This window comes from Salvelinus fontinalis, chromosome 24 (assembly GCF_029448725.1).
Source record: "Salvelinus fontinalis isolate EN_2023a chromosome 24, ASM2944872v1, whole genome shotgun sequence".
NCBI classification, from domain to species: domain Eukaryota; kingdom Metazoa; phylum Chordata; class Actinopteri; order Salmoniformes; family Salmonidae; genus Salvelinus; species Salvelinus fontinalis.
Genome location: NC_074688.1, coordinates 22,049,740 through 22,063,546, shown reverse-complemented (window position 1 = coordinate 22,063,546; position 13,807 = coordinate 22,049,740). Strand labels below are relative to the sequence as shown.

The 13,807-nt window shown below is 43.1% G+C and overlaps 1 protein-coding gene and 2 non-coding genes across 4 annotated transcripts; 2 read left to right on the top strand and 1 right to left on the bottom strand.

Moving 5' to 3' along the window:
- Nucleotides 1–4,003: 4,003 nt before the first annotated feature.
- On the top strand, nt 4,004–4,075 carry trnap-cgg (transfer RNA proline (anticodon CGG)). The gene has a single exon. It is a non-coding gene; the product is annotated as a tRNA-Pro (tRNA).
- A 236-nt stretch (nt 4,076–4,311) lies between these two features.
- Nucleotides 4,312–4,383, bottom strand: trnap-agg (transfer RNA proline (anticodon AGG)). The gene has a single exon. It is a non-coding gene; the product is annotated as a tRNA-Pro (tRNA).
- A 66-nt stretch (nt 4,384–4,449) lies between these two features.
- Nucleotides 4,450–9,060, top strand: LOC129822155 (52 kDa repressor of the inhibitor of the protein kinase-like). Of its 2 annotated transcripts, none has more exons than XM_055880168.1 (5): nt 4,450–4,589; nt 6,210–6,330; nt 6,495–6,602; nt 6,768–6,804; nt 6,896–9,060. In XM_055880168.1, exons 2-5 carry the CDS (start codon nt 6,316–6,318, stop codon nt 8,797–8,799), a joined length of 2,064 nt encoding a protein of 687 aa, XP_055736143.1. In that variant the 5' UTR covers nt 4,450–4,589; nt 6,210–6,315; the 3' UTR covers nt 8,800–9,060. The 2 variants fall into 2 exon arrangements, with proteins under 2 accessions (XP_055736143.1, XP_055736142.1); XM_055880167.1 differs by lacking the exon at nt 4,450–4,589 and adding an exon at nt 4,701–4,982.
- The last annotated feature ends 4,747 nt before the right edge of the window (nt 9,061–13,807 follow it).

The following is a 13,807-nucleotide window of genomic DNA, read 5'->3' as shown; positions in this document are numbered from 1 at the left end:
GTGTATTTCTTCCAGGAATACACTGTCTTGTACCAATGCTATTACCACCACAAATAAAAAATAAATGACCACGATAGTGGACACTTTTGTGCTCAATAACTGTTTAACCTCATAACTCCTTTGTGTAGCCTATTATAATTCAAACTCTGATAAACTCGGTTTAGCACAACAAATCAAGACTATAGTACTAGTGTTGACAAAAAGCCTGAGTGATTCTTGAATAATACACAACAGCAAGCTACATTTAATGGGTGTAGATTAGCTTTAGATGAGTAGTATTATAGAGCATTGTGATTGAAATTACCGTATGAACGTGATTTGTCGTTAATTTGGCCAAATCATGACTGATATACCTTACCTTATCCAACCTTTCAGTTCCACCACCCACATATGCGATGACATCACCTGGTTTCAATGATGTTTCTAGAGACAATATCTCTCATCATTACTCAATACCTAGGTTTACCTCCACTGTATTCACATCCTACCATACCTTTGTCTGTACATTATTCCTTGAAGCTATTTTATCGCCCCCAGAAACGTCCTTTTACTCTCTGTTCTAGACGACCAATTTTCATAGCTTTTACCCTTATCCTACTCTTGCTCTGGTGATGTAGAGGTGAATCCAGGCCCTGCAGTGCCTAGCTCCACTCCTATTCCCCAGGCGCTCTCTTTTGATGACTTCTGTAACCGTAATAGCCTTGGTTTCATGCATGTTAACATTAGAAGACTCCCTAAGTTTGTTTTATTCACTGCTTTAGCACACTGCCAACCCGGATGTTTTAGCCGTGTCTGAATCCTGGCTTAGGAAGACCACCAAAAATTCGGACATTTCATCCCTAACTACAACGTTTTCAGACAAGATAGAACTGCCAAAGGGGGCGGTGTTGCAATCTACTGCAAAGACTGCCTGCAGAGTTCTGTCCTACTATCCAGGTCTGTTCCCAAACAATTTGAACTTCTACTTTTAAAAATCCACCTCTCTAAAAACAAGTCTCTCACCGTTGCCGCCTGCTATAGACCACCCTCTGCCCCCAGCTGTGCTCTGGACACCATATGTGAACTGATTGCCCCCCATCTATTTTCAGAGCTCGTGCTGCTAGGCGACCTAAACTGGAACATGCTTAACACCCCAGCCATCTAACAATCTAAGGTTGATGCTCTCAATCTCACACAAATTATCAATGAACCTACCAGGTACCACCCCAAAGCCGTAAGCACGGGCACCCTCATAGATATCATCCTAACCAACCTGCTCTCTAAATACACCTCTGCTGTTTTGACCCAAGATCTCAGCGATCACTGCCTCATTGCCTGCATCCGTAATGGGTCAGCGGTCAAACAACCTCCACTTATCACTGTCAAACGCTCCATGAAACACTTCAGCGAGCTGGTCTTTCTAATCGACCTGGCCGAGGTATCCTGGAAGGATATTCATCTCATCCAGTCAGTATAGGATACCTGGTTATTTTTTTTAAATGCCTTCCTCACCATCTTAAATAAGCATGCCCCATTCAAGAAATATAGAACCAGGAACAGATATAGCCCTTGGTTCTCTCCAGACCTGACTGCCCTTAACCAACACAAAAACATCCTATGGCGTTCTGCATTAGCATCGAACAGCCCCCGTGATATGCAACTTTTCAGGGAAGCTAGAAACCAATATACACAGGCAGTTAGAAAAGCCAAGGCTAGCTTTTTCAAGCAGAAATTTGCTTCCTGCAACACAAACTCAAAAAAATTCTGGGACACTGTAAAGTCCATGGAGAATAAGAACATCTCCTCCCAGCTGCCCACTGCACTGAAGATAGGAAACACTGTCACCACTGACAAATCCACTATAATTGAGAATTTCAAAAAGCATTTTTCTACGGCTGGCCATGCTTTCCACCTGGCTACCCCTACCCCAGTCAACAGCACTGCACCCCCCACAGCTATTCGCCCAAACCCTCCCCATTTCTCCTTCTCCCAAATCCAGTCAGCTGATGTTCTGAAAGAGCTGCAAAATCTGGACCCCTACAAATCAGCCGGGCTAGATAATCTGGACCCTTTCTTTCTAAAATTATCTGCTGAAATTGTTGCCACCCCTATTACTAGCCTGTTCAACCTCTCTTTCGTGTCGTCTGAGATTCCCAAAGATTGGAAAGCAGCTGCGGTCATCCCCCTCTTCAAAGGGGGGGACACTTGACCCAAACTGCTACAGACCTATATCTATCCTACCCTGCCTTTCTAAGGTCTTCGGAAGCCAAGTCAACAAACAGATTGCCGACCATTTCGAATCCCACCATACCTTCTCCGCTATGCAATCTGGTTTCAGAGCTGGTCATGGGTGCACCTTAGCCACGCTCAAGGTCCTAAATGATATCTTAACCGCCATCGATAAGAAACAATACTGTGCAGCCGTATTCATTGACCTGGCCAAAGTTTTCGACTCTATCAATCACCACATCCTCATCAGCAGACTCGACAGCCTTGGTTTCTCAAATGATTGCCTCGCCTGGTTCACCAACTACTTCTTTGATAGAGTTCAGTGTGTCAAATCAGAGGGTCTGTTGTCCGGGCCTCTGGCAGTCTCTATGGGGGTGCCACAGGGTTCAATTCTTGGACCGACTCTCTTCTCTGTATACATCAATGATGTCGCTGTTGCTGCTGGTGAGTCTCTGATCCACCTCTACGCAGACGACACCATTCTGTATACTTCTGGCCCTTCTTTGGACACTGTGTTAACTACCCTCCAGGCGAGCTTCAATGCCATACAACTCTCCTTCCGTGGCCTCCAATTGCTCTTAAATACAAGTAAAACTAAAAGCATGCTCTTCAACCGATCACTGCCTGCACCTGCCCGCCTGTCCAACATCACTACTCTGTACGGCTCTGACTTAGAATATGTGGACAACTACAAATACCTAGGTGTCTGGTTGGACTGTAAACTCTCCTTCCAGACTCACATCAAACATCTCCAATCCAAAGTTAAATCTAGAATTGGCTTCCTATTCCGCAACAAAGCATCTTTCACTCATGCTGCCAAACATACCCTTGTAAAACTGACCATCCTACCAATCCTCGACTTCGGTGATGTCATTTACAAAATAGCCTCCAATACCCTACTGAATAAATTGGATGCAGTCTATCACAGTGCCATCCGTTTTGTCACCAAAGCCCCATATACTACCCACCACTGTGACCTGTACACTCTCGTTGGCTGGCCCTCGCTTCATACTCGTCGCCAAACCCACCGGCTCCAGGTCATCTACAAGACCCTGCTAGGTAAAGTCCCCCCTTATCTCAGCTCGCTGGTCACCATAGCAGCACCCACCTGTAGCACACGCTCCAGCAGGTATTTCTCTCTGGTCACCCCCAAAACCAACTCTTCCTTTGGCCGCCTGTCCTTCCAGTTCTCTGCTGCCAATGACCTATAACGAACTACAAAAATCTCTCAAACTGGAAACACTTATCTCCCCCACTAGCTTTAAGCACCAGCTGTCAGAGCAGCTCATAGATTACTGCACCTATACATAGCCCATCTATAATTTAGCCCAAACAACTACCTCTTTCCCTACTGTATTTATTTATTTATTTTGCTCCTTTGCACCCCATTATTTCTATCTCTACTTTGCACATTCTTCCACTGCAAATCAACCATTCCAGTGTTTTACTTGCTATGTTGTATTTACTTTGCCACCATGGCCTTTTTTTTTTGCCTTCACCTCCCTTATCTCACCTCACTTGCTCACATTGTATATAGACTTATTCTTCTACTGTATTATTGACTGTATGTCTGTTTTACTACTGTTTTACTACTGTTTTACTCCAACTCTGTGTTGGTGTATGTGTCGAACTGCTTTGATTTATCTTGGCCAGGTCGCAATTGTAAATGAGAACGTGTTCTCAACTTGCCTACCTGGTTAAATAAAGGTGAAATAAAGAAAAAAAAAGAAAAAAGAGATAAATCAACTGGAACTTCTTACTTGATAAGAATGGTGATCAGCTTATTCTATGACGTGGCTCGTTGGTCTAGGGGTATGATTCTCGCTTCGGGTGCGAGAGGTCCCGGGTTCAAATCCCGGACGAGCCCATCTTTTTAAATTTGGAGAGCAACGGTAGATGGAAATAGTTGAATGTTGTACCATAGCAACAACGTCGTAAAAATTGTTCATTTGGTGAAATTACATAGAATATAACAGATTTAACAATAACCTTTTCACGCCGCGAGTATAAGTTTTCATCGTTTTAACTCGTGCAAATGTATAGAGAAGTCACCATGTTTCCATCCACAACGTTGACCCTTATTTGATTTCAGACATAAAAGGAGGGCTCGTCCGGGATTTGAACCCGGGACCTCTCGCACCCTAAGCGAGAATCATACCCCTAGACCAACGAGCCAGATAGAACAGAAATGCCACATGTATTTAATTTATTCACACTTTATCGAAGCACGCCTGTATTGGCTGTATTATGATTCTAAACTGTAGCGGTTTAAAACGTACTATACTTCGCATTTCATGTCCAATTGCCATGACAAACCATCTATTTTTTTTGCAATTTGGCCATCTGCAAGCCTCTGTTCACGGGTTTTAGGCTGATCCGAGGTAAGTTTTGCTTTTAACCCTTACAATGTAAATATAGAATTGTTGTCAGTTAGAACTGATCTTGGATCTGTACGTAGAGAGAACGCCAATGAGCACGTGACATACATTGTTTGTGGAATGGAAGCAGTTCGGTTTCCTCTTTCTCCTCTGATGAATCCTCCAGGCCACGCTTAGCACTGTTGCGCGTTTTTTTAGGTTAATTTAAAAGTAACAGGTAGCTAGCTTGTGTAATTTACATTATTTAAACGTAAAACATATTTATAAATACTAAATTGATTTGAAATTGAGTACACGTTTATGCACAATGCCCAATTTTTGCGCGGCTCCAAATTGCACCAGAAAGAGCACTCAATCCGATTTGGCTTTTTTCAGATTTCCAAGAGATCCAGAAAGGTATTACAAAGTTTGATCATCACATTATGAACCCATACTTTTCTCGGGGAGTAATTCATTATTATATAGCTGGCTAAATATAGCTATGTTGTGTTCAGTAGCACGCTAGTCATAGCTAACTTTAGTATATGGAAAATGGCTAGCTAGCCTGCTTGTTAGCCTGCACACTTGTAACGAGCTAGGTGGTGTGTGTGGAGCTGTAAAGATAAGTTAGCCCCCATTGCATTCATGGTGTTGATCTATCGTACCTCTAGAAAAACGATTGGGAAATATATACAGGTACCATTTAATTAATGGTTCTCAAACTCTGGTCTTGGCGAGTGAATGGGCATGCTGGTTTTTGTTCCACCCCAGCACTAACACAGAAAAATAATCAATTCAACATTCAAATGTATTTATAAAGCCCTTCTTACATCAGCTGATGTCACAAAGTGCTGTACAGAAACCCAGCCTAAAACCCCAAACAGCAAGCAATGCAGGTGTAGAAGCACAGTGGCTATAAAAAACTCCCTAGCCAGAACCTAGGAAGAAACCTAGAGAGGAACCAGGCTATGAGGGGTGGCCAGTCCTCTTTTGGCTGTGCCGGGTGGAGATTATAACAGAACATGGCCAAGATGTTGAAATGTTCATAGATGACTAGCAGGGTCAAATAATAATAATCACAGTGGTTGTCGAGGGTGCAACAGATCAGCACCTCAGGAGTAAATGTCAGTTGGCTTTTCATAGCCGATCATTCAGAGTATCTCTACCGCTCCTGCTGTCTCTAGAGAGTTGAAAACAGCAGGTCTGAGACAGGTAGCATGTCCAGTGAACAGGTCAGGGTTCCATAGCCACAGGCAGAACAGTTGAAACTGGAGCAGCAGCACGGCCAGGTGGACTGGGAACAGCAAGGAGTCATCAGGCCAGGTAGTCCTGAGGCATAGTCCTAGGGCTCAAGTCCTTGTGGAGAAAGAAAGAAAGAGAGAGAGAATTAGAGAGAGCATACTTAAATTCACACAGGACACCGGATAAGACAGGAGAAATACTCCAGATATAACAGACTGACCCTAGCCCCCCAACACACAAACGACTCTAGCATAAATACTGGAGGCTGAGACAGGAGGGGTCGGGAGACACAATTAATCGTCATCTTCAGTCTGGATCTTGATTATTTAAAACAAATAGTTTTCAGGTAACTAGGCCTATCAACAAGAAGCCAACTAACCCCTCCTAATATGGTTTGTTCAGATGTAGGCTCTGGGTTGAGAACTGTCGCCGGGCCGATCTGGAGGCAAAAACATCAGACCAACTCAATAAACACTACAGACTGTGTGCCAAACACTTTGACCCGGCTATGGTTTGTAAAACAGTAAGTGTGTGTCAAACCACAAAGATCTTTGTTTGAAACATGTCTACCTCACTGAACAATCTCTTTGTAGAGATGATCATAATCTTACATTTGAGAGGTCTTGAGCTGTGTTTTGATATTCATGTATTTGAATAACTAGTTTTCTCTTCATTATTGTTTTTCAGAGCCCTTATAGAACAGTACTGAAGGATACTGCTATTCCAACCATATTTGATTTAACAAGCCACCTCAAAAATCCTCATAGCAGACATCGCAAGCGAATCAAAGAATTGGTATATCTTTTCTTTTTTGCAAGAACTTTATATACTAGTGTTGCTTCAAAAAGGAACATTTTTGTGGACTACTACTGGCTTCATTTCTGTAGGTCTGTTTTCAATGTAATAGTAAATTGTCTAATAATAAACATTGTCTTATGTTTTAAATAATTGTTTTAACAGACTGAAGAAGACATAAGGAGAATTAAAGAGAGAAGATGTAAGTTGCATTGTTTTTGTTTAAAAGTATTGTTGTATCCATACACCTGTTGAACATGAACATCAAATTAAATTTTTTTGTTTCCTTGCAGTGGCATCCTCCATTGAACAGCTCCACTCAAAGAAAGACATTGAGGCAACCGAGGGTCAAGATGCCGCTGAGGAGGAAATCAAGCTGTCCGCAGAGGAAAAGAACTTCCGAGATTACCTGAGGTCTCTGTTTGAGATCGTTCTCATGCTAGGAAAGCAGAACATCCCATTGGAGACCAATGTCCCAGAAGGAGTAGGGAGAGATCCCAGTAATTTCCAGGCCCTATTGGAGTACCGCATTAATGCTGGAGACGAGGCTCTGAGGAGGCGGTTTGAGGCCACAGCAGTGAATGTGGAGTACCTCTCCGCATCCCAGCAGAGCCAGCTCCTTGAAGTCTGCGAGGGCACTGTCAGAGAGGAGGTCCTCATGGAGGTGAGAGAGAGTCGCTTTTTCTCACTGGTCACAGGGGATCTGGTGGAGTTTGCTAGGGAGAGACACCTGCCTCTCTTCCTGCGGTTTGTAGACCAGTCCAATGCTCTCAGGGAGGAATTCTTGGACTTTCTGCCGTTCGAGGGGGACGAGGCCTCACTGGTAGAGAAGCTGGAGACCCAGGTGACAGACGGGTGGGGGCTGAGAATGGAGGACTGCCGCGGCCAGGCCCATGTAGCCACCGGCACCTTCGCAACTAAGATGAAAGCTGTGGCAGTCGGACTGATGGGAAAGTACCCCATGGCAATGCACACGCCTTGTTCCACCTGCGCACTGAATATCCACCTGGCCAACAGCCTTCCCTTCCCCAGCGTGCAGGTTGTCATGGCAACCCTGAGAAAGATTGATGCCTTCTTTAAGCAGTCTCCCTCTTTGCAGGCTGAGCTGGAGAAGGCCATCTCTGTTTACCACCAAGAAAATGATGAGAAGGCAGCCGAGCTGAAGGAGGCCTGTAGCTCTAACTGGACAGAGCAGCACAACGTGTTTGAACTGACTGTGGACCTGCTTGAGTCCCTCCTGCTGTGCATGGACTGCATTCGGGACAATGAGAATGTCAAGTTCCCTGATGCTGTAACTGGGGACGCCTACTCGATTGCAGAGACCCTGGCTGACTTCGAGTTCATTGTCACCTTGGTCATCCTGAAAAACGCTCTTTCTTTCACACGAGCCTTTGGCAAAAACCTGCAAGGGGAAGCCCTTGATGTGTTTTTCGCTGCCAACAGTCTAACAGCTGTCCTGCACTCTCTGAATGAAGTTTTTGACAACATTGAAGTCTACCATGAGTTTTGGTTTGAGGAGGCTGTGAATCTGGCGGGTACCATGGAGATCCCAGTGAAGGTGCCTCGTCTGTTCCTCCGGAGGCACCGTTCGGCCGACGCAGGCGAGATCCCTCCAGAGACTTACTTCAAGGAGTACGTGACAGTCCCTGTGATCCGCGGCGTCATCGATGAGGTGGATGACATCTTCTCCCAGAGCAACCTCAAAGCCCTCAAGTGCCTGTCCCTGGTCCCTGCCATCATGGGCCAGATGAAGTTCAACACCTCAGAGGAGAACCATGCAGATGTGTACTGCAAGGACCTCCCCAACCCAGACACGCTGCCCGCTGAGCTGCATTGCTGGAAGATTAAATGGAAGCACCGGAGCAAGGAGGTCCGCCTGCCCTCCACCATCCACGAGACACTTCAGCTGTCAGACGTCAAGTTCTTCCCCAACGTCAACTGCTTCCTGAAGGTCCTGACCACCTTGCCTGTCCTGATGCTGGAGGACAGCAACAGCTCTGAAACATCCAGGAAACGCCTGCAAACTTATCTCAGTGACACACCTATCAAACAAAGGTGCAAGAGTCTGGCTGTGCTCCACATAAACTCTCATGTTAAGCATGACCTGGATGTCATGGTTGACAAATACTGCAGACTGTACCCTGAGGAGGAGCCTGAACATGGGGTTGAGGCTGAGATCAGCACTGTGGTGATATAGGATATTAAGTTTGTTCAGTATAAGGGAACAAAATCAAATTAAAATTACATTCAAATGACGTCTCCCTGTTGTATTATAGCTTTAGTGTTTTGTAGGTTAATGTGAATTGTAACTGTAAAGTCTGAGTAAAATATGACCTCTAGACAGGGGTTATTTTGGGCATAATTGTGTAACAATTTGAGCATTAATATTGCCATTAAAAAAAAATCTAAAAATGTATATTTATTTCTAATTAAATGCCACTTGGTGTCTTGAATGATACTGCTCTTTATTTTATTAGAATTCATCATACACATGTTGTTTTAGGCGTACAGCCTATAAACTATAGGCTACCACTATAACTTCGGAGGGTAAATATGTATTTGTCATCATTATTTGCAAGTCTGTTTTATGACAAAAAAGGTTATACCATTTCCCTCCTTTATGATACAAGCACAAGTCTACAAGTCTACCAGTTACTGTGACCTGCCCATGACCTCGCGTAGAGGCGGGAAGATGATACCAAGATACTGTAATGATATAATGTTGCAATTTTACCGTAGTCTACGTTATTGCTAGGATGTTAGTGTTGTCTTGAAATTATTTGGGAAAATCCACAAGAGGGCAGTCCACTCTCAAAAGTGTCAAAGTACATATCGTCATCCCGAAAGAGCCATAGGCCTAGTAATGGCGTCTTTTTGTAGACACTAATTCCGCAATGGTTCGTTGGACAAAGCCTATGGGGAAAACAATGCCGTTTTTTTATATAAACACCGAAAATAAGATCTGCGGTAAATTCATGAAGGTCATGTTAACGGACTGATATCATCGCACAGAACAAAAGCTCTTATAAACCTTGTGTTAAACTCGCACCTTATTTTTTGGCATTTATCCCAAAACACTGCTTTTCGCATTAATTTTCCCCGTAGGAGTGGTTGAATGAACCAGAGGTAACTCATTTCCGTTTTTTAGGACTACAATTGGCGAGATGGTAAATTTATTCACATTATTACAGAGCAAAATTACCTGTTGGAAACAATTCTGATAATAACAAGAATTTGTAATATGTCTTGGTAACAACCTTAATATGGTGTTTTAGTATGTCATCACTTAATTGGGCGAGAGTTATGCATATGGAGCTAGTTGACAGTTTTTTCTGTTTGGTATGTCTGTCATCACACGGAGCCAAGAACTAAGCGTGCACAACTGTGATCTCCAAATACTTTCACTTTTTTAATGGGATGCAAGCAGGTTAAGCAAGACAGTTCATTCTAGCGATTCAGTGAACCGTTCATTTTCCACCGGTTTTATTTTCTGTCTACAGAGGAAATTAAATTAATAGGATATTTATCTAAATGTTTTCCTGGTGGAGGAAATCCACAGTAAAGTAGGAAGCAACATTGTTATTTGGATAGATTAAAAAAGATTGCAGATAAATGAATGATTATCAATGCTAAAATGTACACTCCAGGATTTATTCTGGTAATAAGAACAAAATTCTGAACTTAATTGTGGAATTTATTTTTATATCCATATTTGAGCAGAAATAATAAGTAAAGAGGCACAAACAAGACATGTTCTATGATATTGAAATGAACCACACTTTTTTAAAGATTCAACGCTGACTTATGGAATAACAACGAAGAGCTACCTCCACTGCCTGTTCTGTCAGTTCCTCCACATCACCTTCCTCAAACTATGCACTGGAATCAAGTGGCTGTAAGCAAATCAATCATTCTCACTAGCTCCATGCAACTTTCTAACTAATCGTCATCCTGATGGGCTACTACTTGTAACATGGTAGGAAGCTTCAGGTAAAATATTTTATTATTGTTCATGTACATCAGGGATTAGCCCGCGGACCAATATATATAAAATATATACACTACCAGTCAAAAGTTTGGAAACCTACACCTGCTTTTTCTTTATTTTTACTATTTTCTACATTGTAGAACAATAGTGAAAACGTCAAAATGATGAAATAGCACATATGGAATCATGTAGTTACCAAAAAATGTAAAAACAAATATTTTATATTTGAGATTCTTCAAAGTAGCCACCCTTCATGACAGCTTCGCACACTCTTGGTATTCTCTCAACCAGCTTCACCTGGAATGCTTTTCCAAAAGTCTTGAAGGAGTTCCCACATATACTGAGCACTAGTTAGCTGCTTTTCCTTCACTCTACTGTCCAACTCATCCCAAACCATCTCAAATGGGTTTAGGTCGGGTGATTGTGGAGGCCAGGTCATCTGATGCAGCACTCCATCACTCTCCTTGGTCAAATAGCCCTTACAGAGCCTGGAGGTGTGTTGCGTCATTGTCCTGTTGAAAAACAAATGATAATCCCACTAAGCGCAAACCAGATGGGATGGTGTATCGCTGCAGAATGCTGTGGTAGCCATGCTGGTTAAGTGTGCCTTGAATTCTAAATAATTCACAGACAGTGTCACCAGCAAAGCACCATCACACCTCCTCCATGCTTCATGGTGGGAACCACACATCCGTTCACCTACTCTGTGTCTCACAAAGACATGGCAGTTGGAACCAAACATCTCAAATTTAGACTCATCAGACAAAGGACAGATTTCCACTTGTCTAATGTCCATTGCTCGTGTTTCTTGGCCTAAGCAAGTATCTTATTATTGGTGTCCTTTAGTAGTGGTTTCTTTGCAGCAATTCGACCATGAAAACCTGATTCACTCAGTCTCCTCTGAACAGTTGATGTTGAGATGTGTCTCTTACTTGAACTTTGTGAAGCATTTATTTGGGCTGCAATTTCTGAGGCTGGTAACTCTTAACTTATCCTCTGCAGCAGAGGTAACTCTGGGTCTTCCTTTCCTATGGCGGTCATCATGAGAGCCAGTTTCATCATAGTGCTTGAAGGTTTTTTGTGACTGCACTTTCAAAGTTCTTGAAATTTTCCGCATTGACTGGCCTTCATGTCTTATAGTAATGATGGGATGGACTGTTGTTTCTCTTGGCTTATTTGAGCTGTTCTTGCCATAATATGGACTTGGTTAAAGTTAGAGAGGGAGATATAAGTCTCCAGCTTCATTGATTTTTGCAATTCGTTACAGTCATTGGTTGCAGATAACTGGAAGGAAAGGCGGTCAAAGCAGGTGTTGGCTTTGGGGATGACCAGTGAAATATACCTGTTGGAGCGCGTGCTACAGGTGGGTGTTGTTATGGTGACCAGTGTGCTGAGATAAGGCGGGGCTTTACCTAGCAAAGACTTATAGATGACCTGGAGCCAGTGGGTTTGGCGACGAATATGTAGCGAGGGCCAGCCAACGAGAGCATACAGGTCGCGGTGGTGGGTAGTATATGGGGCTTTGGTGACAAAACGGATGGCACTGTGATAGACTACATCCAGTTTGCTGAGTAGAGTGTTGGAGGCTATTTTGTAAATGACATCACGAAGTCAAGGATCGTAGGATAGTCAGTTTTACGATGGTATGTTTGGCAGCATGAGTGAAAGAGGCTTTGTTGCGAAATAGGAAGCCGATGCTAGATTTAATTTTGGATTGAAGATGCTTAATGTGAGTCTGGAAGGAGAGTTTACAGTCTAACCAGACACCTAGGTATTTGTAGTTGTCCACATATTCTAAGTCAGAACCGTCCAGAGTAGTGATGCTAGTCGGGCGGGTGCGGGCAGCAATCAGTTGAAGATCATGCCTTTAGTTTTACTTGCATTTGAAAGCAGTTGACGGCCACGGAAGGAGTGTTGTACGGCATTCAAGCTCCTTTGGAGGTTTGTTAACATAGTGTCCAAAGAAGGGCCAGATGTATACAGAATGGTGTCGTCTGTGTAGAGATGGATCAGAGAATCTCAAGCAGCAAGAGCGACATCATTGATATATACAGAGAAAAGAATCAGCCTGAGAATTGATCCCTGTGGCAACCCCATAGAGACTGCCAGAGGTCCAGACAACAGGCCCTCCTATTTGATACACTGAACTCTATCTAAGAAGTAGTTGGTGAACCAGGTGAGGCAGTCATTTGAAAAACCAAGGCTATTGAGTCTATCTTCTGTATACCTTGTCACAACACAACTGATTGGCTCAAACACAGTTTTTCCAAATTGTTTACACACTAAAATTGGAACTTGAAATGCAATCACCGAAACCTGAAACTCATATACCAAATCCCTAAACCCAGTCTGCAAAATTGCAAGCACAATTCCTGTTTTACACTCAGTTTACAATTCTATATCGCACATTTTGCAAAACACTACACACAGTTCTCTATATTAGGCACAACATTCAAAATTAAAATATCTGCCAAGCTCTATACACCAATTGGCAACACCCACTCCTCACAGGTGTAAACACTAGTTGCTTAATTGTTAACTTAGAAATCAGAGCTTTAGCGCTATAAAAGGCCACAAATGAGCTCTCCTATTCTGGAGGAAAATGGAAGTCAATGGTGAAGCAAGAGCTAGAGGGAAAGGAGTGGGAGCAAGAGGAGGATGAGGAAGGACAGCTATCTCAGATGAGATCAGGGCCACATTGGTTGACCAAGTGTTCAACCATGGATTGAGTGTGAGGGAGGCTGGGTAGAGTTTAGCCCAACCTGAGCCGCTACACGGTTGTATCTATCATCCGTACATTCAGAAATGACAACCGGTAAGTTACCTACCATCTACACTATGCTCTTCATGTATGTATACTGCAGTATCAGTAGGCCTATGTTACTCAGTGATTGTTGGCCAATGTTACAGTAATGTCATTTCATACTGAAGGAAAATAGATTATTTTAGCTTACTGTAACCAATTATATCATTTGTGGATCTTCTGCAGAACTGAGAACTGGCCAGGCCATGGTGTAAGACACTGGCTGTTCACACCAGAACAGGAGACCACTCTTGTGAACATGGTGGTGGTAAACAATACCATTAGACAATGAGAAATCCAGAACCACATAATTGCAGACAACACAATATTCAATAACATTCACCAGGTGGGCTTGTCTACATTGGACCATGTATTACAACGCAACCGAATCCAGATGAAACAGGTCTACAGGGT